The 27,669-nt window shown below is 47.9% G+C and overlaps 1 protein-coding gene across 1 annotated transcript in view; it reads left to right on the top strand.

Annotated features, from left to right (window-relative positions):
- Window positions 1-27,669, top strand: part of LOC139228278 (uncharacterized) — a 104,867-nt gene that overhangs the window by 74,916 nt on the left and 2,282 nt on the right. Inside the window, exons 9-12 of the mRNA XM_070859461.1 lie at window positions 11,752-11,877; window positions 13,529-13,651; window positions 23,618-23,725; window positions 26,147-26,278. Of these exons, the coding sequence (XP_070715562.1) occupies window positions 11,752-11,877; window positions 13,529-13,651; window positions 23,618-23,725; window positions 26,147-26,278 (489 nt within the window). The remainder of the gene's footprint in view (window positions 1-11,751; window positions 11,878-13,528; window positions 13,652-23,617; window positions 23,726-26,146; window positions 26,279-27,669) is intronic.

Below are 27,669 nucleotides of genomic sequence, written 5' to 3'. Positions count from 1 at the left end.
CCATGTTATGGTCACTCATTCCGAGAGGATCCTTTACTAGGAGATCATTTATTAATCCTGTCTCATTACACAGTACTAGATATAAGATAACCTGCTCCCTGGTTAGTTCCGCAATGTACTGTTCAAAGAATCGATCCCGGATACACTCTATGAACACTTCCTCAAGGCTACCCTGGCCAATTTGCTTTGTCCAATCAATATGAAGGTTAAAATCGCCCATGATTATTGCCGTTCCTTTTTTACAAGCCTCTATTATTTCTTGATTTATACTCTGTCCAACAATGTAGTTACTGTTAGGGGGCCTAGAGACTACGCCCACCAGCAACTTTTTCCCTTTATTATTCCTTATCTCCACCCAAACTGAGAACCTTATCTATCCCCTTAATGATACTGTCCCCTACCACTACAACATTTCATTTTACTCCCCGCTGTACCACGGCGCTGTGGTCAGTTTGCTCATCCTTCCTGCAGTCCCTGCTCTCGTCCACACAGGGAGTAAGAGCCTCGAACCTGTTGGACAAGAGCAAGGGCTGAGGCTCCTCCATCACTTGATCCTGAAGCAAGTACATTACAGACGACTCCTGTGCTGTATGGTTTTATGATTTTAAAAAAAGGATATAGAGAATGGGCTGGGATATTAGATTAGGTAGGTAGCTCTTGCTTGGGAGCAGGCACAATGTGCCAGATGAGCTCCTAATGCACTGTGAACTGTATGGCCTTCTAAGAGTCTGAAATTCTGTGAAATTATTGGCTTTTTGTTGAGCAAGTTTGAAAGACAGTTTAAGCATTTGTACAAATGGGTTTAATTTCTTCCGTGCTATTTTTGGAGAGCCAGTGAATGTTTAAATTCTTGTCTGTGCTACGTGTTAACACAGCTGTTACCCGCTTAATTTAAATTCAACTGGCAAGTTGAGTAATTTATCGAGTTGGGCAGCAGGGGGCAGTCACAGCCTCCCGCATGCTGTTAAAAAGAAAGACTTGCATTTATATAGCGCCTTTCACGACCACCGGATGTCTCAAAAGCGCTTTCCTGTTATCATGTGGGACATGTTAAGTCGGAGAGTTCATCAATGTGAGGAGAAGTTACGCAAACTAAGCTTGCATACCCTGGAGTGTCGAAGATTAAGGGGTGATTTGATTGAGGTTTTTTAGGATTTTGGAAGGAACTGAGCGGGTACATAGAGAGAAACTTTTTTCCGCTGGTGGGGGCGTCTAGGACATGGGGACTTAACCTTCAAATCAGAGCCAGGCAGAAGTTCGGAAACACTTCTTCACGCAGAGGGTTGTAGAAGTGTGGAACTCTCTCCCACCAAAAGCAATAGATGCCAGCTCCATTAATAACTTTAAATCTGGGAGCGATAGATTTGTGCTAGCCTAGGGTATTACGGGTGACTAGAGTTAATATACAGATCAGCCATGATTTCATGGACTGGCAGAACAGGCTCGAGGGGCTGAATGGCCTCCTCCTATGTTCCTATAATTCTAAACCCCTAATTGACGGTGGTATATATTGGTTGTATTTTAAACCATTAAGACCGCATGCCCGATACGAGACTCTCAAAACACGCGCTCTACTTGGAGCTCCGACACGGCAAGAGAGCCCCAGGTGGGCAGAGGAAACGCTTCAAGGGCACCCTCAGCCTCCTTGGAAAAAGTGCAACATCCCCACCGACACCTGGGAGTCCCTGGCCCAAAACCGCTCAAAGTGGAGGAGAAGCATCCGGGAAGGCGCCGAAATCCTCGGGTCTCTTCGCCGGGAGCACGCGGGAAGCCAAGCGCAAACAGCGGAAGGAGCGCACAACAACCCAAGCACCCCACCCACCCGTCCCTCCAACCACCGTCTGCCCTATCTCTGACGGAGACTGTGGGTCCCGCATTGGACTCATCAGTCACCCGAGAACTCTCTTGGTTTTGGCAGCAAGTCATCCTCGGTTCCGAGGGACTGCCCAAGAAGAGAAGACTAGTCCACAATTAAACTGTTCAGTGTTTGAAGTTGACAGTGGGAGATGCATAGTGGACAGAGAGAAATGTTGCAGTACAGACGATATAAATGGTGATTCCTTGCCCCTGTTTGATGGATATGTGTTTTGTTGAGTAGTCTAGGCTTATATGCTCTAGAGTTTAGAAGAATGACCGGTGATCTCATTGAAACATACAAAATTCTTGCAGGGCTTTACAGAGTAGATGCAGGGAGAATGTTTCCCCCTGGCTGGAGAGTCTCGAACCACGGGTCACAGTCTCAGAATAAGGGGTCAGCCATTTAGGACTGAGACCCGGGATGGCAGGACTGACATATGAATTAAGACTGGATCTACTAGGCTTATATTCGCTGGAATTTAGAAGAATGAGAGGGGATCTCATAGAAACATATAAAATTCTGACGGGATTGGACAGGTTAAATGCAGGAAGAATGTTCCCGATGTTGAGGAAGTCCAGAACCACGGGTCACAGTCTAAGGATAAGAGGTAAGCCATTTAGGACTAAGATGAGGAGAAACTTCTTCACTCGGAGAATTGTGAACCTGTGGAAGTCTCTACCACAGAAAGTTGTTGAGGCCAGTTCGTTAGATATATTCAAAAGGGACTTAGATGTGACCCTTACGGATAAAGGGATCAAGGGGTATGAAGAGAAAGCAGGAAGAGGTACTGAAGTTGCATGATCAGCTCTGACCATATTGAATGGTGGTGCAGGCTCGAAGGGCTGAATGGCCTACTCCTGCATCTCTTTTCTATATTTCTATGAGATGAGGAGAAACTTCTTCACTGAGGGTGGTGAATCTTTGGAAATCTCTACCCCAGAGGGCTGTGGAGGCTCAACATTGATTATATTCAAGACAGGTCGATAGATTTTTGAATATTAAGGATATCAAGGGATATGGGGATAGTGCAGGAAAGTGGAGTTGAGGTAGAAGATCAGCCATGATCAACAGGCCCGGAGGACCGAATGGTCCACTCCTGCTCCGATTTCTTATGTTATGTTCGTCTTCCGCCCACAAAGAGTATTGCTCTTCTAGCCAACAGAGACCTGTTTGTTGCCTGAGGTTTTGGGGCCAAAATTGCTCCTTTTTATAGCTCTAGTAGTGCCTCCGGGGAGCGTTAACTGGGCGCAATGGTGTTTCCGCTGTGGGGGTGGGGGGGTGGGGGGAGGCGCTAACGTCTCCGGGGAAATTGCCCCGGAGGTTAAGGGAGGGATGTCCTGGCTGTGCCGTGCCCCCCAACTCCCCGCCCCCCCCCCCCCCCCCGAAATTGGCGTGGCACTGGACTCCGTGCAGTGCTACTGCCCCTGGAGCACCGGAGACAGCCCTCCGCTTCCTTTGAGGGGCGCAGGGCCCAATTCCGCGTCGGGGGCGGGACTTCCACAAGGTTACCGCCTCCAATCGGGCGAAGGGCAATTTTGGGTCCTTTGCCTGCAGACCACGCAAGGAATGCAAGTACTGCCGCAGAAAGCCAGCCCTTGCGTGGGTCGGGTTAACCTGAAAGCAGTGAGGACAGGCTGCACCTTGTGTTATATCTCAAATAAAGCAATGTGACTGAGTACTGTAGACTTGAGCAAGTGTGACCTTAGTCTCTTCATTCTGACTCCAGAGTGCTGGCACAGCATGTGGGGCCTGCTTCTATGTGGTGCTCCCAAGGGATGCTGGGATCCCTTGGGACTCCAGCAGATGCGCCCTCTGCTGGCGGTAGAATGCTGGTTACAAGGTGTTGCATACATAACACCTTGGAGCTGCAGTGTCTCCGCTGTCCCGTGAAGGGGTAGGCCTTGGGTTAGTCGCTGAAATTCCTTGTGTTTACTCCTCCATCTCAGTTATGATGTCATGGAGGTACACAGCGGAGGCCCAATTTTCGCTCATGGAAAATAAAAGCTAGACGGGGCTCACACTCGTAGAAGAAGCATAGAATTTTACAGCAAGCCATTCGGCCCGTCGTGCCTGTGCCAGCTCTTTGAAAGAGCAGTCCAATTCAGTCCCAGACTCTCAATGTCTTCCCCATATCCCTGCAAATTAGTCCTCTTCAAGTACATTTCCAATTGCCTTTTGAAAGTTACTATGGAATCTGATACCACCACACTTTCAGGTAGTGCGTTCCAGATCTTAACCCTCTGTGTGAAGACATTTCTCATTTCCCTTCTACTTTTGTCCATTTATTTTTTTGTTTTTTGGTATGTGGGTGTCGCTGGCAAGGCCGGCATTTATTGCTCATCCCTAATTGCCCTTGAGAAGATGGTGGTGAGGTGCCTTCTTGAACCGCTGCAGTCCGTGTGGTGAAGGTACCCCCACAGTGCTGTTTGGGAGGGAGGGAGTTCCAGGATTTTGACCCAGCGATGATGAAGGAACGGCGATATATTTCCAAGTCAGGAATGGTGTGTGACTTGGAGGAGAACTTGCAGGTGATGGTGTTCCCATGCGCCTGCTGCCCTTGTCCTTCTAGGTGGTAGAGGTCGCGAGTTTGGGAGGTGCTGCCGAAGAAGCCTTGGCGAGTTGCTGCAGTACGTCTTGTAGATGGTACACACTGCAGCCACGGTGCGCCGGTGGTGGAGGGAGTGAAGATTTAAGGTGGTGGATGGGGTGCCAATCAAGCAGGCTGCTTTGTTCTGGATGGTGTTGAGCTCCTTGTGTGATGGAATACTCATCCAGGCAAGTGGAGAGTATTCCATCACACTCCTGACGTGCCTTGTAGATGATGGAAAGACTTTGGGGAGACAGGAGGCGAGTCACTCGCCGCAGAATACCCAGCCTCTGACCTGATCTTGTTGTCACAGTGTTTATGTGGCTGGTCCAATTAAGTTTCTGGTCAATTTATTTAAAATCTATGACCTTTGGTTACCAACCCACTTGCCAGAAGAAATAGAGCAAGTAGAGAGAAACTATCAAAATTCCTTATAATTTTGAATATCTCTATTAGATCTCCCCTTAATCTTCTCTGTTCCAAGGAGCACAATCCCAGCTTTTCCAATCTCTCCACGTAATTACAGGCCTGTCAGCCTAACCTCAGTGGTGGGAAAATTATTGGCAAAAATCCTGAAAGACAGGATAAATCTACATTTGGAAAGGCAAGGATTAATTTGGGACAGTCAGCACGGATTTGTGAAGGGAAGATCGTGTTTGACTAACCTGATTGAATTTTTTGAGGAGGTAACCAAGAGGGTCGATGAGGGTAGTACGTACGATGTAGTGTGTATGGACTTTAGCAAAGTTTTTGATAAGGTCCCACATGGTAGACTGGTCACAAAGGTTAAAGCCCATGGGATACAAGGCAATGTGGCAAGTTGGATCCAAAATTGGCTTGGAGGTAGGAAGCAAAGGGTAATGGTTGATGGATGTTTTTGTGACTGGAAGGATATTTCCAGTGGGGTTCCACAGGGCTCAGTACTGGGTCCCTTGCTTTTTGTGGTGTATATATATCAATGATTTAGATTTGAATATAGGGAGTATGATTAAGAAGTTTTCAGACAACAACACTAAAATTGGCTGTGTGGTTGATAATGAAGAGGAAAGTCATGGGCTGCAGGAGGATATCAATCTACTGGTCAGATGGGCAGAGCAGTGGCAAATGGAATTTAATTCAGAGAAGTGTGAGGTGATGCACTTTGGGAGGGCTAATAAGGAAAGGGTATACACATTAAGTGGTAGGCCATTAATAGTGTAGATAAACAAAGGGACTTTGGAGTGCTTCTCCACAGATCCCTGAAGATAAGGTGGTTAAGAAAGCATACAGAATGCTTGCCTTTATTGGCCGAGGCATAGAATAAAAGAGCAGGGAGGTTATGCTTAAATTGTATAATACTTTGGTTCAGCCACAGCTGGAGTACTGCGTGCAGTTCTGGTCGCTGTATTATAGAAAGGACGTGATTGCATTAGAGAGGGTGCAGAGGAGATTTACTAGGATGTTGCCTGGAATGGAGAATCTTAGTTATGAGGACATAGAAACATAGAAAATAGGTGCAGGAGTAGGCCATTTGGCCCTTCGAGCCTGCACCGCCATTCAATGAGTTCATGGCTGAACATGCAGATTGGATAGGTTGGGTTTGTTCTCATTGGAACAGCGGAGGTTGAGGGGAGACCTCATTGAGGTGTACAAAATATTTATGGGCCTGGACATAGTGGATAGTAAGGGCCTATTTCCATTGGTGGAGGGGTCTATTACGAGGGGGCATAGTTTTAAGGTGGTTGGTGGAAGTTTTAGAGGGGATTTGAGGGGGGGGCTTCTTTACGCAGGGGGTTGTGGGGATCTGGAACTCGCTGCCTGGAAGAGTGGTGGATGCAGAAACCCTCACCACTTTTAAGAGATGGTTGGATGGGCACTTGAAGTGCCGTAACCTGCAGGGTTACGGACCTAGAGCTGGTAATTGGGATTAGATTGGATGACCGTTTGTTGGCCGGCGCAGATATAATTGTAAGAACTGCAGGGAATTTAATATGGCCAGGGTGATGATCTGGACTAGTTTCGATTGTCTGGATGGATTGGGGAGAAATTTTCCCAGATTTTTTCCTCCCTAAATTGGCCTGGGTTTTTATCTGGTTTTTGCCTCTCCCAGGAGATCACATGGTTCCGGTTGGGGTGGAGTGTAGAATGTTTCAGTATTAGGGGTATCGCAGTTGTGTGAGGCGGACTGGTTGGGCTGGGTGCTCTTTGCCTTTCTGCCATTGTTCATAGGTTTATATGTAACCTTCAGGGCTGCTGACCGAGGGCCGTGCGGCTCTTTGTCGGCCGACGCGGACGCGATGGGCCAGAATGGCCTCCTTCTGCGCTGTAGATTTCTATGTTTCTATAACTGAATTCCCTCATTTTGGCCATTCTTGTGCAACTTTCAGTTAAAGAGGGGCGAAGGCCTAGGAATAGATCAGTGGTTCTACTTTCCAAGATTAGTTCCTTTGCATCAGATTCAGATGTTGTACGGGACGCACTTCTCGGGCAAGCAGAAAATTGTTGTCATTAAAATTTAATGAGAATGAGGCAATTCTGAAGGCACCTCTGCAAATGAGCGGGTTTTGCCGACGCTGAAGGGGGAAAGACAAGAGACGACTGGCAAAAACTGATGGGATGGAAAGCAAACCCAGTGCGAGAGCCTGAAAGCAGGTTCCAGGGCAGCCCAACTCCTGGCTCCTTGCTTGCCGACTGTTAAAGTGGAGGTGGCCCTTGTCGAGAGGGTGACCTTCCAAAACCTCGCTAAAGAATCATCGCCAGGGAAAGATCCACCTATACTGCAGCAAAGGCGAAATACTCAAAACCTGAAATATATTCTCTAGAGTTTAGAAGAATGAGAGGCGATTTCATTCAAACATACACAATTGACAGGGTAGATGCTGAGAGATGTTTCCCCTGACTGAAGAGTCTAGAACCAGGGATCACAGTCTCAGAATAGGGGGTTGGCCACTTAGGACTGAGATGAGTAAAGATTTCTTCATGGTGAGTCTTTGGAATTCTCTACCCCAGAGGGCTGTGGAGGCTCAGTCATTGAGTATATTAAAGACAGAGATTGATAGATATTTGGCTATTAAGGGAATCGAGGGATATGGGGATAGTGCAGAAAGTGGAGTTGAGGGAGAAGAGCAGACTCGAGGGGCCGAATGGCCTACTGCTCCTATTTCTTATGTTCTTCTGTAAAAACAGAAAATGCTACTAGCAACACTCAGCAGGTCAGGCAGCATCGGTGGAGATTCTGGAAACAAGAATTAACGGTTCGGGATGATGACCTTTCATTAGAACTGGAAGATGTTCGAGAGATTAACGACTTTTAAGCAAGTACGGAGCCAGGGAAAAGAACAAAGGGGAAAGGTCTGTGATTCATAGGGCGGAGGGCAGAAGTGATTAATTGACAAAAGGAAAGAGGCATAAAGAATTGTTAATGGGGCAAGTATAGAAACACAAGAGGATCCTTGGGAGGTGTAAATAGTTACAGCAGAGGGGGAGGAAAATCTGGCAAAGAGGAGACAGGCTCCCATGGCCCGGGATTGTGACGGAGATAGTTAGGTATGAGTTGTCAGCTGAGGCACTCCCGCCTCTGAGTCCGAAGGTTGTGGGTTCAAGTCTCACTCCAGGAACTTGGGCACAAAATTCTAAGGTGACGCTCAAGTGCAGTGCTGACGGAGTGCTGCACTGTCAGAGGTGCCGTCTTTCAGATGAAACATTAAACCGAGGCCCCGTCTGCTCTCTCAAGTGGACATAAAAGATCCCATGGCACTATGTCGAAGAAGAGCAGGGGAGTTATCCCCGGTGTCCTGGCCGATATTTATCCCTCAATCAACATAACAAAAACAGATTATCTGGTCATTTTCACACTGCTGTTTTTGGGAGCTTGCTTGAGCGTAAATTGGCTGCCGCGTTTCCTACATTCCAACAGTGACCACACTCCAAAAGTATTTCATTGGCTGTAAAGAGCTTTGAGATGTCCGGTGGTTGTGAAAGGCGCTTTATAAATGCAAGTCTTTCTTTCAGGGGTGTGAGCCACCCTCTTTTACTGTTGGACGGGAATTGCTAGTGCTCTTTCTGAGGAATCGAGTGTCTCGGCCTTCGGCAGGAGGAGGAGTCATTGTTTGCACGGATTGTGTGTCCAGCCAAGGTCTGGCCAGCTCAGTTTGCAGACGCACATCTGGAATGTCCAGCAGGTGGACACAGAGCCCCCCACCCCCCCCCCCCTCGTGTAACCTGATTCCACTCAGCCACGAATATTTAAATACAGTGGGTGTCCCCTGGCTGTGGGGGATGGTGAGCACCACAGTAAATGCTCTCACGGGGTGAAGTGGGCGGAGTCCCAGTGGAACAGAACTCCTGCTCATTTTCAACTGTGTGACTCTTAATTTAGGCCTTTGCCAGTCGCAGTCAGGAATTCTGAGCTGAGTTGATCCATTATTCTGCAGTAAAAAGGTGAGACTATCTAAATCAAGTAAGTGTTGGGTCTTGCACAACCCCCACATTGGCTGGCTCTGCCGAAGACCTGTTCGATTATTTTTCTTTTCAATTTACATTTTTTGTTTAAATTGATGAGGTCTGGGGTTCCAGACTCTCTCAAGTAGATTCATAGTCTAATAAAGCATCTTCCTTCTCCGAGGGAGTCCCTGATGCCTCTGACTAACTCCGCAGCTGCCGCTTTCCGCACGCCTGTGATCAGAAAACAAATTGACTTCTTCCACATGTCCAATTTCACAAGCTAATTGTTGGCGTCCCACGTTTCGATTTCCCACCACCTCCACAGAGAGAGTTAGTTGCACAGAGCGAGGATCTTTGATTGATTGAACCTATTTGGCCTTCGTGTAGATGTGTTCTTGGGGGAAATGCAGCACAGATACATTCAGTCGTCGTTTCCAGCTCCCCGGTGGCTCGGTGGTTTAACTGTACGCAGTGGGGAAGGTCTGTTTCCTAACCTGTGCTGCAATAGCTGAACCCAACCAGAGTGGAGGCAGTGAGGTTAAAAAAACCCAGAAAATGCTGGAAATACTCAAAAGGTCAGGCAGCATCTGCGGAGAGAGAAACACAGTTAACCTTTCAGGTCGATGACCCTTCGTCACAACTGGCAATAGTTTGAAGTGTAACCGATTCTTAAGGAGGTCATCATCATCAGAGGCAGTCCCTCGGAATCGAGGAAGATTTGCTTCCACTCTAAAAATGAGTCCTTAGGTGGCTGTACAATTCCTGTCACAGGTGGGGCGCTGAAAGGCGGAGGAGGGGAGAAGGTTTGAAAGAACATAAGGGAAGGCCTGTGATAGGGTGTGAAGGCAGAAGAGATTTGAGAGACAAAGGGGGTGATGGGCTGAATTGAGATGCTAATAGCACAGGTTAGGAAACAAAGGGTTGGAATTTCGGATCGTTTGTGACCCAAGTTTCACCCGGGCGGTGGGGGGGGGGGGGGGTTTGGACCCTCCGCGGCAAGAAATGTGGCAGTGGGCTCTTTTGTGTCCCGTTGAGATCCTCGGGTCGGGTTTGTGGCGGCGCTTAGAATCACCGCCGGGGAGATCTGCGCCGGGTGTGTAACGGCGCTCCTTGTGACACCGGCAGAAGTTTCGACAAACGCCCGACCCGTACGCCCCGAAACGCGCCCCGCGACGACCCCCAGGGAAAACACAGCGGGCCAGCCCTGCCGGCGGCGGTGAGGGGGATAAACTGCAAAAAAGGCGAGTTCCAGTGTTCTTTTATATTTTTGTAGTGATTTGTGTTGTAAGGGTGTTGGCAATGTTTTGGGGAAATTTTCCCCCCTCTCCCAAGGCCTCTCTCGGCGCGCTCCCGGCCCCACACTTTAGTTGGCGAGGTTCCCGTTTGTGCACCGCGAAAGTTGGACAACGCCTCCTTTTGCGCTCCGTGCCTGGTGCAGGGCACCGTTGACGAAAATTAACCCATTAGGCGCTAGCGTCAATCGGGCGGTAAATTTAACACCTCCGATTGCGCCCTGAAAACGGCAAAGCCAAAAATCCTGCCCAAAAGGTGAGTCTAGATTCCAGCATCTGCGGTATTTCTCTTTTTTATTGAGACAGTGAGGGTAACTTCAGTACCCCTACGCTGCGGCAGAGATGATAAGCCACTCCTAATTGCTCTCCAATAACTCCTGACTTAACTGGGCCAAACTGGGTAACAGGGCACTAAAATTGGACTCTGGATTATGAAAGGAAATGTCAGCCCAAGGTTCGTGGTCCTGAGTTGCGTCGCACTGTGAATACCTTGTTGGAAGGTGGGCTTCTATGGGCTCTGGGTATTGGGAGGGGGGAGGGGAATGGGCTCGTCCTCGTCCTCTATGTACTCTGCGGATGAATAATGACGACTTTGGTAAAGTATTTCCGCAGAGAATCGCTGATTTCAGCAAAGGAGGGGAGGGAACGAGCAACAGAAGTGCTCAGCGTTCAGGTATAGCACAGAGCAGACGGGAAATAAAGCGTCCTGTCTTTAACCCAGCTTTAGAACATAACACAAGAACATTAGAAATAGGAGCAGGAGTAGGCCATTTGGACCCGCGAGCCTGCTCCGCCATTTAATACGATCATGGCTGATCTGATCTTAGCCTCAACTCCACTTTCCTGCCAGTTCCCCATAACCCTTGACTCCAACAGATTAGCATTCACTCCCTGCATCGTTTCGATTTCTCACTCAGACACCCAGTGGTCTCTGAGTGACACTGCCCTTGAGTGGAATGTCCGCTGTGGCTCAGTGGGTAGTGCGTTCACTTCCGAGTCCGAAAGTCGTGGGTTCACGTCCCGCTCCAGAAACTCGCGCACTAAAATCTAGGCTGACACTCCAGTGCAGTGCTGCAGGAGTGCTGCACTGTCGGAGATGCCGCCTTTCAGATGAGATGTTAAACTGAGGCCCTGTCTGCCCTCTCGGGTGGATGTAAAAGATCCCATGGCACTATTTCGAGGAAGAGCAGGGGAGTTATCCCCGGTGTCCTGGCCAATATTTATCCCTCAATCAACATCCCTAAAACAGGTTATCTGGTCATCACAGTGCTGTTTGTGGCAGCTTGCTGTGTGCAAATTGTCTGCTGCGCTCCTACATTACAACAGTGACTACATTCCAAAAAGTATTTAATTGGCTGTAAAGCGCTTTGAGACGTCCGGTGGTCGTGAAAGGCGCTATATAAATGCAAGTCTTTTCTTACAGCCTGTTTGGTCTGTAGACCCGTGCCCAGTGAGCAGAGACTAGCCACAACTAGAGACATCGGACTCTTACTGCTGACAGGGAAGGAACTTCCTTCAACTCTGAGATAAAAGGACCCGGTTCTGATCCGCTGCACCACACAGTCCTCTTTCTTTCTTTTTATGGTTTTTAGAAAATGATCTCCATAACTCCTGGCAAGATGATTCAAGGGAGCACAGGAGAAGACATGCAAAACCTTGATCATCGAGGGGAAGAGGCAGTGTCCCGACTTACCTCCACAGATGATGAGATTAGTGATGTAAGTTATAGCAGCGATACTCCTGGAGCTCCATTTAATGTGGCACTGAACTGGACTGGTGGATTGGACTGGATTATCTTTTTTTAAACCTTGAAAAATACAAATAACTTCACACAACCCTTAATCTGCACTGTTTCAATGAAATGCGCTTAAACAATCCAGAATTCGAGGTGTGCACTCTCCAACAGAAAATGCTACTCCATTTTCTCTGAGCCTCATTCGATGATTTACTAAAAGAAAGATTTGCATTTCAATAGCGCCTTTCACGACCACCAGACGTCCCAAAGTGCTTTACAGCCAATGAAGTACTTTTGTAGTGTAGTCACTGTTGTAATGTGGGAAACGCGGTAGCCAGTTTGTGCACAGCAAGCTCCCACAAACCGCATCATCATAGGCAGTCCCTCAAAGTCGAGGAAGACTTGCTTCCACTCTAAAAGTGAGTTCTCAGGTGACTGAACAGTCCAATATGGGAATTACAGTCTCTGTCCCAGGTGGGACAGACAGCGGTTGAAGGAGAGGGTGGGTGGGGAGTCTGGTTTGCCGCACGCTCCTTCCGTTGCCTGTGCTTGTTTTCTACATGCTCTTGGCGACGTGATAATGAGCAGATAATCTGCTTTTATATGTAGATTGAGGGATAAATATTGGCCAGGATATAGTGACCCGGGATCTTTTACACCACCTGAGAGGGCAGACAGGGCCTCGGCTTAACGTCTCATCGGAAAGACGGCACCTTCGACAGTGCAGCACTCCCTCAGCACTGCACTGGGAGTGTCAGCCTAGATTGTGCTCAAGTCTCTGGAGTGGGACTTGAACCCACAACCTTCTGACTCAGAGGCGAGAGTGCTACCCACTGAGCCACTGGCTGACACTTTAATGGTTGCATACAGCCTACTCCTTTCATTCTCCTTCAATGAAGATGGATATTTGTGATGCATTTTTTTCCTTGGTAAGTCATTAAATCATCATTTATAGTGATTTACTTTTGCATGCATCATTCCTCAAATTATGCAGTCCAGTAGTCTTTGATATATATTGCAGTAGGTTAGCCGTATTTTAAAAGGATTATTATTGTATCTAAAATTAGCACCTAATTTCTTTGTTTCTGCCCCTCTTTGATAGAGTCCTTGACACTGCAGATTGTATATGGTCTCCTGTTGGAAGGGGTGTGTTTCAAGGACTTAATAGCCCTGTTTAGTTCCATACTTATGGGGAGCGGGCGGGAAAGTGGAGTTGAGGCCAAGAACAGATCAGCCATGATCGTATTGAATGGCGGAGCAGGCTCGAGGGGCCAAATGGCCTCCTCCTGTTCCTATTTCTTATGTTCTTATGTTGCTGTTCCTTGCGAAATGCATGTAAAGTTCTCGAAGGACCTCTTTGGGTGAATGGGGGGGGCGGGGGGCACCGAGGGAAGGTTGAACTGGTTTGCCGACCCCATCTTTTTCCCTCCAGGGTAACCAAAAAAAGGCCATACGCGTTCGCCGCTCCTCCACACGTGTTCGCCGCTCCTCCACACGTGTTCGCCGCTCCTCCACACGTGTTCGCCGCTCCTCCACACGTGTTCGCCGCTCCTCCACACGCGTTCGCCGCTCCGCTGCCATCACCCACCGAGTCTCATTTCTCCGTATTGAAATTGATGCGTTGTTTTCCCCAGGATGATATATTCCGAGAAATACCAGAGCAATATCGTTACAAGGCATCCGAAATAAAGGAGAAAACAATTATCCTGTTTAAAAGAGAACCCTTGCAGCCGAATGATGCTTCTTCCATCGACAATGTAAGTACTGTCAGTGTCTGTCTGTAACGGTGCCCCAGACTATTGATTGTCTGCACAGCAAACAAATGACCAAAGCAGGCCCTCACGATCCGGTTGCAATTAAGTTCCTTTTGATTTTCTAAACAACGACCCTGCTAAAGTGGTTCCGATATTTCTGCTGTAATCTTTTCTCCCCCCTCACACAAAGCTTGCAGCAATGACTGTTAAGTAGCATCCTTCCAAACAAATTAAGGCCCATTTGGTTGCCCCCGAGTGGAGAAAAGTTGAGTAGGAGTTTCTCTGTGGGGAATGGAAGTAGCATTAACGTAAATCACCATCAACACAATCACTATTTAAATCGTGTACCTCTCTTGTGTTGACAGCAATTGTAAAATATTTGCGGAATAGTTTCATTAAGATATTCAGTCAGTGACTCAGTGGGCAGCACTCTCGCCTCTGAACCTACAACCTTCTGACTCATAGTCCCACTCCAGGGACAAGAGCACAAAAAAATCGCGGCTGACACTCATCATCATAGGCGGTCCCTCGAACGAGGATGACTTGCTTCCACATGAGTTCGCAGATGTTTCAATGAAGGACCCGATGTTCCAGTCCTGAACTCCAATTGAGGGGGTGGAAGATGCCTGTGCATGGATTTCTTTTTAACCTGTGGTGACCGTTGCACATCAGCCACTACACGGGCTTGACAGAGCTCGGCCTTTATCCAGTGGCAAGGGTTAACCAGGACGACGGGAGACCAGCTCTGCTGCACAGACCTACTGCGCACACATATGGCAGTGTGGGCTGCCCCGTGCTGCCCCCGGGGCCCTCGGCTCTTCTGGGCCCCATACCCTCATTTGCCGCACCTCCGCCACAAAACACTCGCCGAACCTCCGCCACACTCGCCACACCTCCGCCATGATCACCCATCAAATCTCAGCCACGATCCCTCAACGCTCCTCCGCCTCGATCACTCGCTGCACCCCCGCCACAACCTTCCCGCTCCTCTGCTGTAACAGGGCCCCGCCGATGTACCTGCCCACGCTTCAAACAGCGACTTGGGTCCTGATGACGTCACCCAGTCGCCAACTCGAAGCCGTCACACACTTGGCGTATGCTCCAGCTCTTCTACTTTCCGACCTGCGGAGATGTTCTCGCGCAGGTCGGGGGGCCACGATGTACCAGGGTCCGCCGCTCCAGCTCTTGTGCTTCTTGACCTGCAGAGGTGTTCTCTCACAGCGGTGTTCTCTTACAGGTTGGGGGGCCACGATGCACACAAGGAGCAGGGAAACGGTCTCTCCCCAGTGCGAGTACGTTGGTGTTTCAGCAGGTTGGATGAATCAGTGAATCTTCCCACACACACAACAGGTGAATGGCCTCTTCCCAGAGAGAACTCGCTGGTGTCTAAGCAGATCCTGTTTGCTTTTCACTTGACATACCACCTGCTGACACACCAGTGAGTTCACACTGGGGAGAGGCCATTCACCTGCTCAGAGTGTGTGGAAGGGATTCACTCAGTCATCCACCCTGCTGAATCACCAGCGAGTGCACACTGATTAGAGACCTTTTTAAATGTTCTGACTGAAGAGATTTAAAAGCAAAATGGACCTGCTGACTGACACTCAGTGCAGTGCTGAGGGAGTGCTGCAGTGTCGAAGGTGCCGTCTTTCAGAGGAGACATTAAAACCGAGGCCCCGTCTGCCCCCTCAGGTGGATGTAAAAGATTCCATGGCACTATTTCGAAGAAGAACAGGTGAGTTATCCCCGGTGTCCTGGCCAATATTTATCCCTCAATCAACATAACAAAACAAGTCAACTCAGAGGAAAAAGTGATCATTCAGCTATCTAAACTCTTTATTTAAACCAACTGTGTGTGTTTGGTTTAGTGATGCTACTAACTGAGCAACAATGGCAAATGTGATGTTCTAAAGTATCTACAATCTATTTCCCCCACCCCACCTTTTCTGAATATAGAAACATAGCAACATAGAACATAGGTTCAGGAGTAGGCCATTCGGCCCTTCGAGCCTGCACCATCATTCAATAAGATCATGGTTGATCATTCCAGTACCCATTTCCTGCTTTCACTCCATACCCCTTGATCCCCTTAGCCATAAGGGCCATATCTGTGTCCCCTGGTTCTGGACTTCTCCAACATCGGGAACAAACTACCCGCATCTAACCTGTCCCGTCCCATCCCGTCAGAATCTTGTAAGTTTCTATGAGATCCCCTCTCATCCTTCTAAACTCCAATGTATAAATACTCAGTTGATCCAGTCTCTCCTCGTATGTCAGTCCAGCCATCCCGGGAATCAGTCTGGTGAACCTTCGCTGCACTCCCTCAATAACAAGAACGTCCTTCCTCAGATTAGGCAACCAAAACTGAACACAATATTCCAGGTGAGGCCTCACCAAGGCCCTGTACAACTGCAGTAAGACCTCCCTGCTCTTATACTCAAATCCCCTAGCTATGAAGGCCAACATACCATTTGCCTTCTTTACCTGTATGCCAACTTTCAATGACTGATGAACCATAACACCCAGGTCTCGTTGCACCTCCCCTTTTACTAATCTGCCACCATTCAGATAATATTCTGTCTTCACATTTTTGCCCCCAAAGTGGATAACCTCACATTTATCCACATTATACGGCATCTGCCATGCATTTGCCCACTCACCTAACCTGTCCAAGTCACCCTGCAGCCTCTTAGCGTACCCCTCACAGCTCACACCGCCACTCAGTTTAGTGTCATCTGCAAACTTGGAGATATTACACTCAATTCCTTCATCCAAATCATTGATGTATATTGTAAATAGCTGGGGTCCCAGCACTGAGCCCTGCGGCACTCCACTAGTCACTGCCTGCCATTCCGAAAAGGACTCATTTATCCCGACTCTCTGCTTCCTGTCTGCCAACCAGTTCTCTATCCACGTCAGTATATTACCCCCAATACCATGTGCTTTGATTTTGCACACCAATCTCTTGTGTGGGACCTTGTCAAAAGCCTTTTGAAAGTCCAAATGCACCACATCCACTGGTTCTCCCTTGTCCATTCTACTAGTTACATCCTCAAAAAATTCCAGAAGATTTGTCCAGCATGATTTCCCCTTCATAAATCCATGCTGACTTGGACTGATCCTGTCACTGCTTTACAAATGCGCTGCTATTTCATCCTTAGTAATTGATTCCAACATTTTCCTCACCACTGATGTCAGGCTAACTGGTCTATAATTACCTGTTTTCTCTCTCGCTCCCTTTTTAAAAAGTGGTGTTGCATTAGCTACCCTCCAGTCCATAGGAACTGATCCCGAGTCGATAGACTGTTGAAAAATGATCACCAATGCATCCACTATTTCTAGGGCCACTTCCTTAAGTACTCTGGGATGCAGACTATCAGGCCCCGGGGATTTATCGGCCTTCAATCCCATCAATTTCCCTAACACAATTTCCCGCCTAATAAAGATATCCTTCAGTTCCTCCTTCTTTCTCACTTGACCCTTGGTCCCCTAGTACTTCCAGAAGGTTATTTGTGTCTTCCTTCGTGAAGACAGAACCAAAGTATTTGTTCAATTGGTCTGCCATTTCTTTGTTCCCCATTATAAATTCACCTGAATCCGACTGCAAGGGACCTATGTTTGTCTTCACTAATCTTTTTCTCTTCACATATCTATAGAAGCTTTTGCAGTCAGTTTTTATGTTCCCGGTAAGTTTCTTCTCATATTCTATTTTCCCCTTCTTAAACCCTTTGTCCTTCCCTGCTGAATTCTAAATTTCTCGCTTTTTCTGGCCAATTTATATGCCTCGTCCTTGGATTTAACACTATCCTTAATTTCCCTTGTTAGCCACGGTTGAGCCACCTTCCCCGTTTTATTTTTACTCCAGACAGGGATATACAATTGCTGAAGTTCATCCATGTGGTCTTTATTTTGCCATTGCCTATCCACCATCAATGCTTTAAGTATCATTTGCCAGCCTATACTAGCCAATTCATGCCTCAAACCATCGAAGTTACCTTTCCTTAAGTTCAGGAATTAGTTTCTGAATTAACTGTGTCAATCTCCATCCTAATAAAGAATTCTACCATGTTATGGTCACTCTTCCCCAAGGGATCTTGCGCAACAAGATTGCTAATTAGTCCCTTCTCCGTACACATCACCCAGTCGAGGATGGCCAGCTCCATGGTTGGTTCCTCGACATAATTGGTCTAGAAAACCATCCCTAATACACTCCAGGATTATTCTTCACTGTGCGGCGCTCTCTGGTATCTCTCCCACACGACCATTCTCTCCTCATGAGCCGAGGCGAGGAATATCAGCAGACACTTCCCCCGTGGGGGTGACCGAGCTGCTCACTACTGATAAAAGCCAGAGGGGAAAGCACGAGGCCCATTTGGTCTCCGTTTTCCCTCCATTTTGTTGCCGCCCCAGGAGTTGGCGTTGCTGGCGTTTGAGAAAGGGGCTGCAGGGAATTGCACCAGCTCACGAATGGAGTGAGCATGGATGGTCCATCCTTGGCACGTGCTCACAACTCTTGCAACCGTGAGGGATTTTACTCACAGGAAACCCATATTTAGCCTTCCCGTCACATTCTGTTTAAACCTTAACATTAAACATATAGTCTGCCGATTTAATGTATATCAAATATACTCTTTGGGGGATGGTGAATTTGTCCCAAGTATAGATGGTTAGTACAGGGAGTTGGGAAAGCTAAGGGGGTCACGTTCAGGAAATATGGAACAGTTCGAAGGTTGTGTGTTCAAGTCCCACTCCAGGGACTTGAGCACAAAAAAATCTAGGCTGACACTCCAGTGCAGTACTGAGGGAGTGCTGCACTGTCCGAAGTGCTGTCTTTTGGCTGAGTCATTAAACCGAGGCCCCGTCTGCCCCCTCAGGTGAACGTAAAAGATCCCATGGCACTATTTTGAAGAAGAACAAAGGAGTTATCCCCGGTGTCCTGGCCAATATTTATCCCTCAAATCAACATAACTAAAAAAACAGATTATCTGCTCATTATCACATTGCTGTTTATGGGAGCTTGCTGTGCGCTAATTGGCTGCCGCGTTTCCTACATTACAACAGTGACTACACTCCAAAATGTACTTCATTGGCTGTAAAGCGCTTTGAGACATCCGGTGGTCGTGAAAGGCGCCATATAAATGCAAGTCTTTCTTTCAGTGGTTTTCAAACATTTCTGTGCAGGGGATCACCTCCAATATTGACACGCCATCAAGGACCCACTCCAAATATTGACACGCCATCAGTGACCCACTCAAAATACAGGGGATCCCCTCCCACACCATCAGGGACCCACTCCAAATATACAGGACCTCCTCCCAAGTATTGTCACACTTAACAGACACCTCACCGAACATTTGAAAGACAGCATCAGATATCAAGGGGAAAATGCTAGCATTGTAGACTCTCTTTTTTTTATTGGTGTTCAACAGAAATATTGAGCCAGCAAGTCAAAAAGGACAGAAAAATATTGAACACACAATTCTTGAGCTACTAACCCAGGGCTCATTAATCCCAGACAGACAGGAATCTAATGGCCCATCAGAATCCCTGGAATTCCTTTTATGATCTCCAAGGGTATGGGAGGCATGTTGATTACTTTCAAGGTGGAGGATAACATTTGCTAATGTGTTTAAACTTTTTAATCCTCATCTCCAGTGCTGTTGTGTTGTAGTGTGTGTGCCAGCTGCTTAGCTTGAAACGTTTAATATAAATTAGTCTGGGAGATTAAAAGAAATAGCTGGGTTTGAAGCTGCTTTACACTTCTCTTGGGTTTGGGTTCCAGCACACCTGGAGCCCAAGTGAGACTTAATCAGGTGGTTGGCTTGTGATGTGGGTCCAGAAAGTTTACACTTCAAACACACTCTGGATCGTAAATTTTCACAGCATAGTTCTAGACAGATGGCATGATGTAATTCTATTCAGGATATTACCATATTAATCTGCGACATACTGGAGAGAAAGAAGAAATGACTGTAAAATAATTTTGAGAGATGTTAATTCACCTAATCAAGACTGACATGTTTCCAGGTCTCGGGCAGAGAAACAAGACCTAGAAACAGGAGGAGGCCATTCAGCCCTTCGAGCCTGCTCTGCCATTCAGTTACACCGTGGCTGATCAGTGTCGTTTAACACCATTTACCCGCCTAGGTTCCGAAACCTTTAATACCCTTGCCTAACAAAAATTTATCAATCTCCGTTTTGAATTTTTCAGTTGATCCTCCAGCATCCACAGCTTTTTGAGGGAGAGCGTTCCAGATCTCCACTAGCCTTTGTGTGAACAGCCTGGCTATAATTTTAAAGTTCTGGACTCTCCCACGAGAGGAAATAGTTTCTCTCTCTCTTCCCTATCAATCTCTTTCCTATCAATCTCTTTAATTCTCTTAATCATCATAGGCAGTCCCTCAAAGCGAGGATGACTTGCTTCCATGCCAAAAAGGGATGAGTTCACAGGTGTTTCAATGAAGGACCTAATATTCCGGATCCCAAACTACATCCTGAAGGGTGGAAGATGCCTGTGCGTGAATGTTTTTAACGTGTGGTGGCCGTTGCACACCAGCCACCACATGGTCTCGACAGAGCTAGGTCTTGGTCCAGTAGCAGGGATTAACCAAGATGACTGGAGACCAGTTCTGCTGCACGGACCTAGTCCGCACACATATATCACAGTGTGGGCTGGCCCGTGCTGCCCCTGGGCCCTCGCCTCTTCTGTGCGCCAGACTCTCGCCTCTCCTGGGCCCCGATCACTTCCTTCTACAAACTCTTGCCGCTCCTTCGCCCCTCCTGCTGTGCCTGCCTCTTAAACACCTCAATTAGATCATCCTTTAATCATTTATATCCAAGGGAATACAAGCCTAGTCTATTCAACTTGCACTCATAATTTAACCCTTTCAGCCCCAGTATCATTCTGGTGAATCTGGGCTGCTCCCCCTCCGAGGTCAGTATTTCCTTCCTGGTGCTCTGGACTGAAAGCATTAATCTAAATGGGGGTCTAACCAGAGCTGTATAACTGTTTATATCCTATCTCTTGACCTCTCCACTCATTCTCCTCTCTCCCACCTCAGGCACATTTACAGCAACTAGAATGTTAATTCAAAAAAAATTCCACTTCTTGTAATGACTCAAGAGTCTGGTTACTGTAATCTCACTTGGGTGCAACCTGATCCATCTTTATTCCAGCCCAAGAGTGCCTGCGTGACGAAGACACCCAGCCTATATACAGGTGACCAAGCACTCATGCCACATGCGTACAGCCCGATGACCTCCGACCGCGGCGCCCTCTGGTGTCTGGTGACCCCAAGCATTAATACATAACAACATCCTCCTTTGTTTATTCTTTACCGAATTGCTTCCCTCCCCAGTTCCATCTCTGCCACTCAGTTTTGGCACTTTGTAAAAAGTGATATTTATAATAAATGGGGCATAGGACAGACTTGATGTGAGAGATCTTGTGATGGATAACTTAAATGGACCTTTGGCACGAAAACAAAATAATGAAATCCTTTTGTTTCTCTTTCTCTAGATGCTGTTATGCATTTTCATTATTTCCTGTCTTAATTTTTCGACTGTTTTCTCTGCCTCTTCCCAACTTCTCTTTCCTTTTCCCAAATAGATAGCAGGCCAATTAATTGCGTGGTTGTCGATAAATTCATTCATCTATAAATCGATGTTAAAGAAAGATTTCAGATGTCCATGTTGTGATCAATTGTCAGTAGATTTTAAAATCTTTACCGATGACAATTTAATATATTTTCAAAACCACCGTCTAAAGCTTTCATATGAAGGCCCAGGAGCTCTTCAGATAACTTGGTTGGGTGAGTGTATCCAATGATTTGCTATGGAGCCCAGGAGGGTCCTGGTTTAGATCGGTTAGGTGTCCACCATTGCTCAGTTGGAAGCAGTCCGAGTCCAAAGGTTGTGGGTTCGAGTCCCACTCCAGAGACTTGAGCATAAAATCTAGGCTGACTCTCCAGTGCTGCACTATCGGAGGTGCTGCATTTTGCACAAAACATTAAACCGAGGCCCCGCCTTACCGCCTCCCCCCACTCAGGTGGACGTAAAAGATCCCGTGGCACTATTTTGAAGAAGAGCAGGAGAGTTTTCCCTGGTGCCCTGACCAATATTTATACCTTAACCAAGATCACAAAAAAAAAACAGATTATCTGGTCACTATCACATTGTTTTTTGTGGGAGCTTGCTGTGTGCAACTGGCTGCCATGTTTCCTGCATTACAACAGTAACTATAGTTCCAAAAGTACTTCACTGGCTGTAAAGCGCATTGGGATGTCCTGAGATCGTTAAAGGGTGATCAGTTTGCTGATCTCAGCCAAGTGTTTGGGGGTGGAGCTGGAGTGATACTTTACTTGGCCATGGTGTCCCTGAGCTAGCGAGGGAAGAGATCCGGCCAATCCCTAACAGCTGGTTGCTATGCAGTGATCTCTGCTGGAAAGTGCCACCTATTTAGATAATGGATGCATTTATTTGTACTGTCAAAATGGCTGCCCTTTGTCTCTGATTGGTCCCCTTGGAGGCTAAGCCACACCCTGAGTTTCTCTGGAATATGTAACTGTAACCGCCCATCCTAAGTTCTCACTGATTTTGCAAATTGTAACACAATCCACTTTGACTTCTAGAAGCCACAGAGGACAGATCTCCCCAGAAGCCACCAAGTGCCAGCCGAATACCCTTACCCCAGCGCAATGGTGCCTCCCCCCAGCTAAAGTTCCATGCCCCCAGTACAAGTGCTGCCTCCCCCAGCTGAAGTGCCTTATCTCAGCGCAAGTGCTGCCTCCCCCAGCTGAAGTGCCTTATCTCAGCGCAAGTGCATGACCTTAAACCCCCCCCCCTCCTCCCACCATAGATGGGGCAGGCATTGTGTACGGATTGTTAACAGGGTTTTTGGGCGTGAAGTGAATAGTGAGTGACAGTGTTGTGACGTCTGGATTTCATCCATTCCAACGATGTTCCTTGTAGTGGGTTGGAAGAACGTGATCCATCTTCCCTGAGTTCCCTCTCTCCGTCTTCCCTGAGTTCCCCCTCTCACCTCCGATTTCCCCACTCCCCTAGTTCTCTCTCTCCTCCCACTCTTTCTCTCTCCTCCTCCTGCTCTCTCTCTCCCCACCCTCTCTCTCTCTCTCTCTCTCTCTCCCCCCCATCCTCTCTTCCCCCCCCACCCTCTCTCTCTCTCTCTCTCTCTCTCTCCCCCATCCTCTCTTTCCCCCCCCCACCCTCTCTCTCTCTCTCTCTCTCTCTCTCTCCCCCCACACTCTCTCTCTCTCTCTCCCCCCACACACTCTCTCTCTCTTTCTCTCTCTCTCCCCCCACTCTCACTCTCTCTCTCTCTCTCTCTCTCCCCCCACTCTCACTCTCTCTCTCTCTCCCCCCACTCTCACTCTCTCTCTCTCACTCTTCCCCCCACCCTCTCTCTCTCTCTCTCTCTCTCTCTATCTACCTCTCCCCAATCTCTCTCTCTCTCTCTCCCCGCCCTCTCTCTCGCACTCTCTCCCTCTCTCCGCTCTCTCTCCCTCTCTCGCCCCGCCCTCCCTCTCTCTCACCCCCGCAGCCCTCCACTTAGGGGTGCGCAGCAAAGGATCAGCAGGCACGGTCGATCAGCAGGATTCAGGTTTGGGGCTGCACTTCCGGTTCGGACAGGAGGATCGGTGGCAGGGTCTTGACAAACGCAAGTGCAGAAGGACAAAAAAAACACAATACAAATAGTCAGTCCCTTAGATAATACAAGAATAAGATCAAACTTTGATACAAGGTACCCTGTTGTCACGTAGAAAGCCAGCACGTGTCCAGGCTCGCACATGGAGAATGGTCAGTGAGGAGAGGTGCAGTGAGGCTAACCAGGTACAGCATGAATCACCACCTTCGACAAAGAGGGGGTGGGAAATTCAGGTGGGAAACCCACTCTGTAATCTGTGTCTGGCTAATGGATCTGATTGCTGTCTTCTTTCCCTTCCCCTCCAGAAGAAATATTCTCCGAGTAACATTGGAAGTATCAAAGAAGCCAGTCACCAATCTAGTACAGATCTTAAATCTCACAGGGTCCCGTCAACTGGCAGCAGAGATAGTAAGGTACGTAATCCAAAATGGATCCGGAGTTCTGTAAATTAATTGCAGTTTATTGGAATTACGTAGCGTGTACATTGGAATATGGGCATTGCCATTTTAGAAAGGTTTTTCCTTTCAATTTTCTCTCCTCCTCCGCTCCTCTCGTCCCCTTCCTCTACTCTCGCCCCCTCCCCTCTTTCTCGCCCCCTTCCTCTCTTCCACCCTCCCTCCCCTCCTCACCATCTCCTCTCTCTCTCTCTCTCTGTCTCACCCCCTCTCTCGCCCCCTTCCCCCTCTCTCTCTCTCGCCCCCTTCCCCTCCTCGCCCCCTCCCCTCCTCGCCCACTCTCTTTCTCTCTCACCCCCCCCTCTCTCTCTCTCTCTCTCTCTCTCACTCTCTCACCCCCTTCCTCTCACCCCCTTCCTCTCTTCCACCCCCACTCCCCTCCCTTCCCCCCCCCTCTCTCTCTCTCTCTCTCTCTCTCTCGTCCCACCCCCTCTCTTTCCTCTTTCCCCCTAAGCCATAGATTCCTGCTTGGGTGTTGTTCCACAGGCACTGGTTACCCTCGCTAAGCGTGAGCCAGCATTAACCGGTTATTTGACTGCTAAAGACACCACAGTTGGGGCTAATCCTATCTGATCTTGTGTGCCTTTTCCAGCAGGGTTACTGGATCGAGTTATAGAAGCAGGAATCCTACTTATTTTTGTTTTCTCTCTACCCTAAATATGCAGGGGTCAAGCATACTGGCCAACCTCCATGCTAGCTGGGATCAACCCTCAGCAAGCACACTGGCAATCTAACCTGAAACCTTTCTACCCACATGACTCAACTGCAAACTAGGCATCGGGAGAGCTCCTGAAGGATTTCTGGGACTGCATGCCCTCAGAGGGTAGCACCCTCGGAGTCAGAAGGTTGTGGGTTCAACTCCCACTCGAGACTTGAGCACAATAATCTAAGCTGACACTCCAGTGCAGTGCTGAGGGAGTGCTGCACTGTCGGAGGTGCCGTCTTTCAGATGAAGTGAATGTAAAAGATCCCATGGCACTATTTCAAAGAGCAGGTGAATTATTCCCGATGTCCTGGCCAACATTTATACCTCAATCAACATCCCTAAACAGATATATCTGGTCATTATCACAATGCTGTGTGTGGGAGCTTGCTGTGCACTAATTGGCTGCCGCGTTTCTTACATTACAACAGTGATGACATCTCAAAAAGTACTTCACTGGCCGTAAAGCTCCTTGGGACATCCGGTGGTCGTGAAGGGCGCTATATAAATTCAAGTCTTTCTTTAGATACTGATTAGGCAGGGAGGGCTCTGTGCTGCAAGCTCATTAGCAGCAATGGCTACCTTTGTTTATTTAGGCCGTTCAATACAAAAAGTGACTAATATGGGAAGTGGGATTCAACTAACCACGCAAACTTAAGATGGTACCAAGTTTTGAGGCTTGGCTGGATGTTAAGCATAGAGCATTGCTGAGGGCTATTCCTCGAGGGTGAGCAGTAACCATGTGTATCTAGGGCAAGGTCAACCAGGGAGCATGGGCCGGAGAATTGGGGCGAAAGTGTTGCGGCTCGATCTCTGATTCATGCTCCTGTTGACCAAGTTCTGCACTCGGGGAGCCTGCCTGGTTTTGCCCCATGCTCCTAGTTGGCTCGGACCTTTCTATCTTTTGATACATGTGGCACACATTTAAATCGGCAGATTGCGCAGAGTATGTGGGCCAGATCTGGGTCTGTACTGTCGACGCAGCCTGGGCTTGAATCTCAGCAGTGCTTCCTCCTTCAGATGTGAATAAAATGAGCCGCACCTTCGGATGTCGAGGGAGAGCAGTGGAGCGCAGGGATTGTGCGCAGTGCTTGACATATTGTCAGAGGTGCTGTGTTCAGACACACTCGATTGTTGGCAGTGGAAGCACACCACCAGTGCCTCATGTTTCCATCTTATTTATCTCTTTATTTCTCTTTCTCTTTCTCTCTCTTTCTCTCCTCTCATTCTCTTTCTTCCTCTCTCTCCCTATATCTCTCACACACTCTCGCTTTCGCTCTCTTTCTCTTACTCGCTATTGCTTTCCCACAAAATGGCTGGCGCGTTTCCTACATTACTAGTGACTACACTCCAAAAGTACTACTTTGGCTGTAAAGCGCTTTGCGAGGTCTGATGGTCGTGAAAGGCGCTATATAAATGCAAGTCTTTCTTTCTGTCTCGCTCGAGCTCGCTCTCTCGTGCTCTCTCTCTGCTTGTTGCTGGGAGCAGGAATAGATGTTCTGATGGCCAGTTGACACCATGTGGATTTAATATTGATAACCACAGTGCAGTTTCCTCCTCTGATTTTCCCATCTGTTACATCAAAGCTTCATATTAAAAGATCAGTCTTGCTGATTATTTGCCATTATTGTGCATTATGAGATGATATAGAGTAGCAAATATGTTTTAATTCGCAGGCTGCCAAGGATAGTCATGCGAGGGAGCCCTCGAGATCAAATACCATCTCCGAAAAGGACAGACCAAAGAAAGAGACACACAGAGATGCTCGTGCTGCTTTAATTCTGGCAAAAAGGGACAAATTGATGAAGGTACATATCATTTTCTATTGTGTGTGGCCCTATGTAATAATAAAACGGCCATGGATAGTCCATGGTTCCAAGAGTAACCACATTAGCATCGCCACTGAAGGTGCACAGCCAGGGTGAATAATAAATAATGTGGGATGCAAGGTTGTGTGTGGACCTACGGTAAGGTTCATCTATGATGCCTCTGTGGTTGAATAGCCTGCTTGGTGTCTTGCCTCGGATATGATGATGAATGGCCATATTGGCAAGGTGGTTTAAGTTAGCTAGCTGACCTTTCGCACTCCGGAGCTGGGTTTGTGTCTAGTCCAAGTGAAAGACTCCGCTTCCTCGTGGCAATAAGAAGCTTTTGTACAGTGAGTTTGAGCAGTTTGAAAGTAATTTGCGCTGGGCACAGGTCCACTGAACAAAACAACCCGCAAACAGTCCCTCTCTCCTGTTTATGGCTGCTGTAGGAAATGGGACCTGTATGTAGCAGGGGATGCTCTGGTGGGATGGAGCCGAGGCAAATTAATTTTACATCTAACTTGAGCAGTACCTGATCTGAGGGGGTTCGCTGGTAGTAACACCTCGAGCAACAGATTTTCTCTCCAAAATATGAAGGCCAGCTTGTATCGTTGCTGTGATAATTCATAGAATCGTCAAAATTTACAGCACGGTTGGGGGCGATTTCGGCCCATTGGTTCCGCGCCGGCCGACAAAGAGCTATCCAGCCTAATCCCGCTTTCCAGCCCTTGATCTGTAGCCCTGTAGGCTGCGGCACTTTAAAGCACATCCAATTACTTTTTTTACTGTGGTGAGGGTTTCTGCCTCTACCACCCATTCAGGCAGTGAGTTCCAGACCCCCACCACCCTCTGGGTGAAAACACTTCTCCTCAAATCCCCTCTAAACTTCCCTCCAATTACTTTAAATCTATGCCCCTGGTTATTGACCCCTCTGCTACAGGAAATAGGTCCTCCCCATCCACTCTATCTAGGCCCCTCATAATTTTATACACCTCAATTAAATCTCCCCTGCGCCTCCTCTGTTCCAAAGAAAGCAACCCCAACCACTCCAATCTTTACTCATAGCTAAAATTCTCCAGTCCTGGCAACAACCTCGTAAATCTCCTCTGTACCCTCTCCAGTGCAATCATATCTTTCCTGTAATGTGGTGACCCGAATTGCACGCAGTATCGGGCTGCTGTATAACGATCAGGAGCGATAGCCCTGGTCGATTGGCCCTTTCCTCACCTCGTGGTTGCTTTGATCAGTACCAGCGCTCCTGCTGGTATCAGTGGACCAGGCACGGATCTGGGCGGCTTGGAGCGCTGTGCTTTGTAACTAACCAACTCAACCAGCATTAGCACAGAGTCCCGGTGCAGTTCTGGTTCATGATATTGATTTTCTGTTTTTTG

Source organism: Pristiophorus japonicus, chromosome 17, assembly GCF_044704955.1.
Source record: "Pristiophorus japonicus isolate sPriJap1 chromosome 17, sPriJap1.hap1, whole genome shotgun sequence".
Taxonomy (NCBI): domain Eukaryota; kingdom Metazoa; phylum Chordata; class Chondrichthyes; family Pristiophoridae; genus Pristiophorus; species Pristiophorus japonicus.
This window is presented reverse-complemented; position numbering and strand designations above follow the sequence as displayed.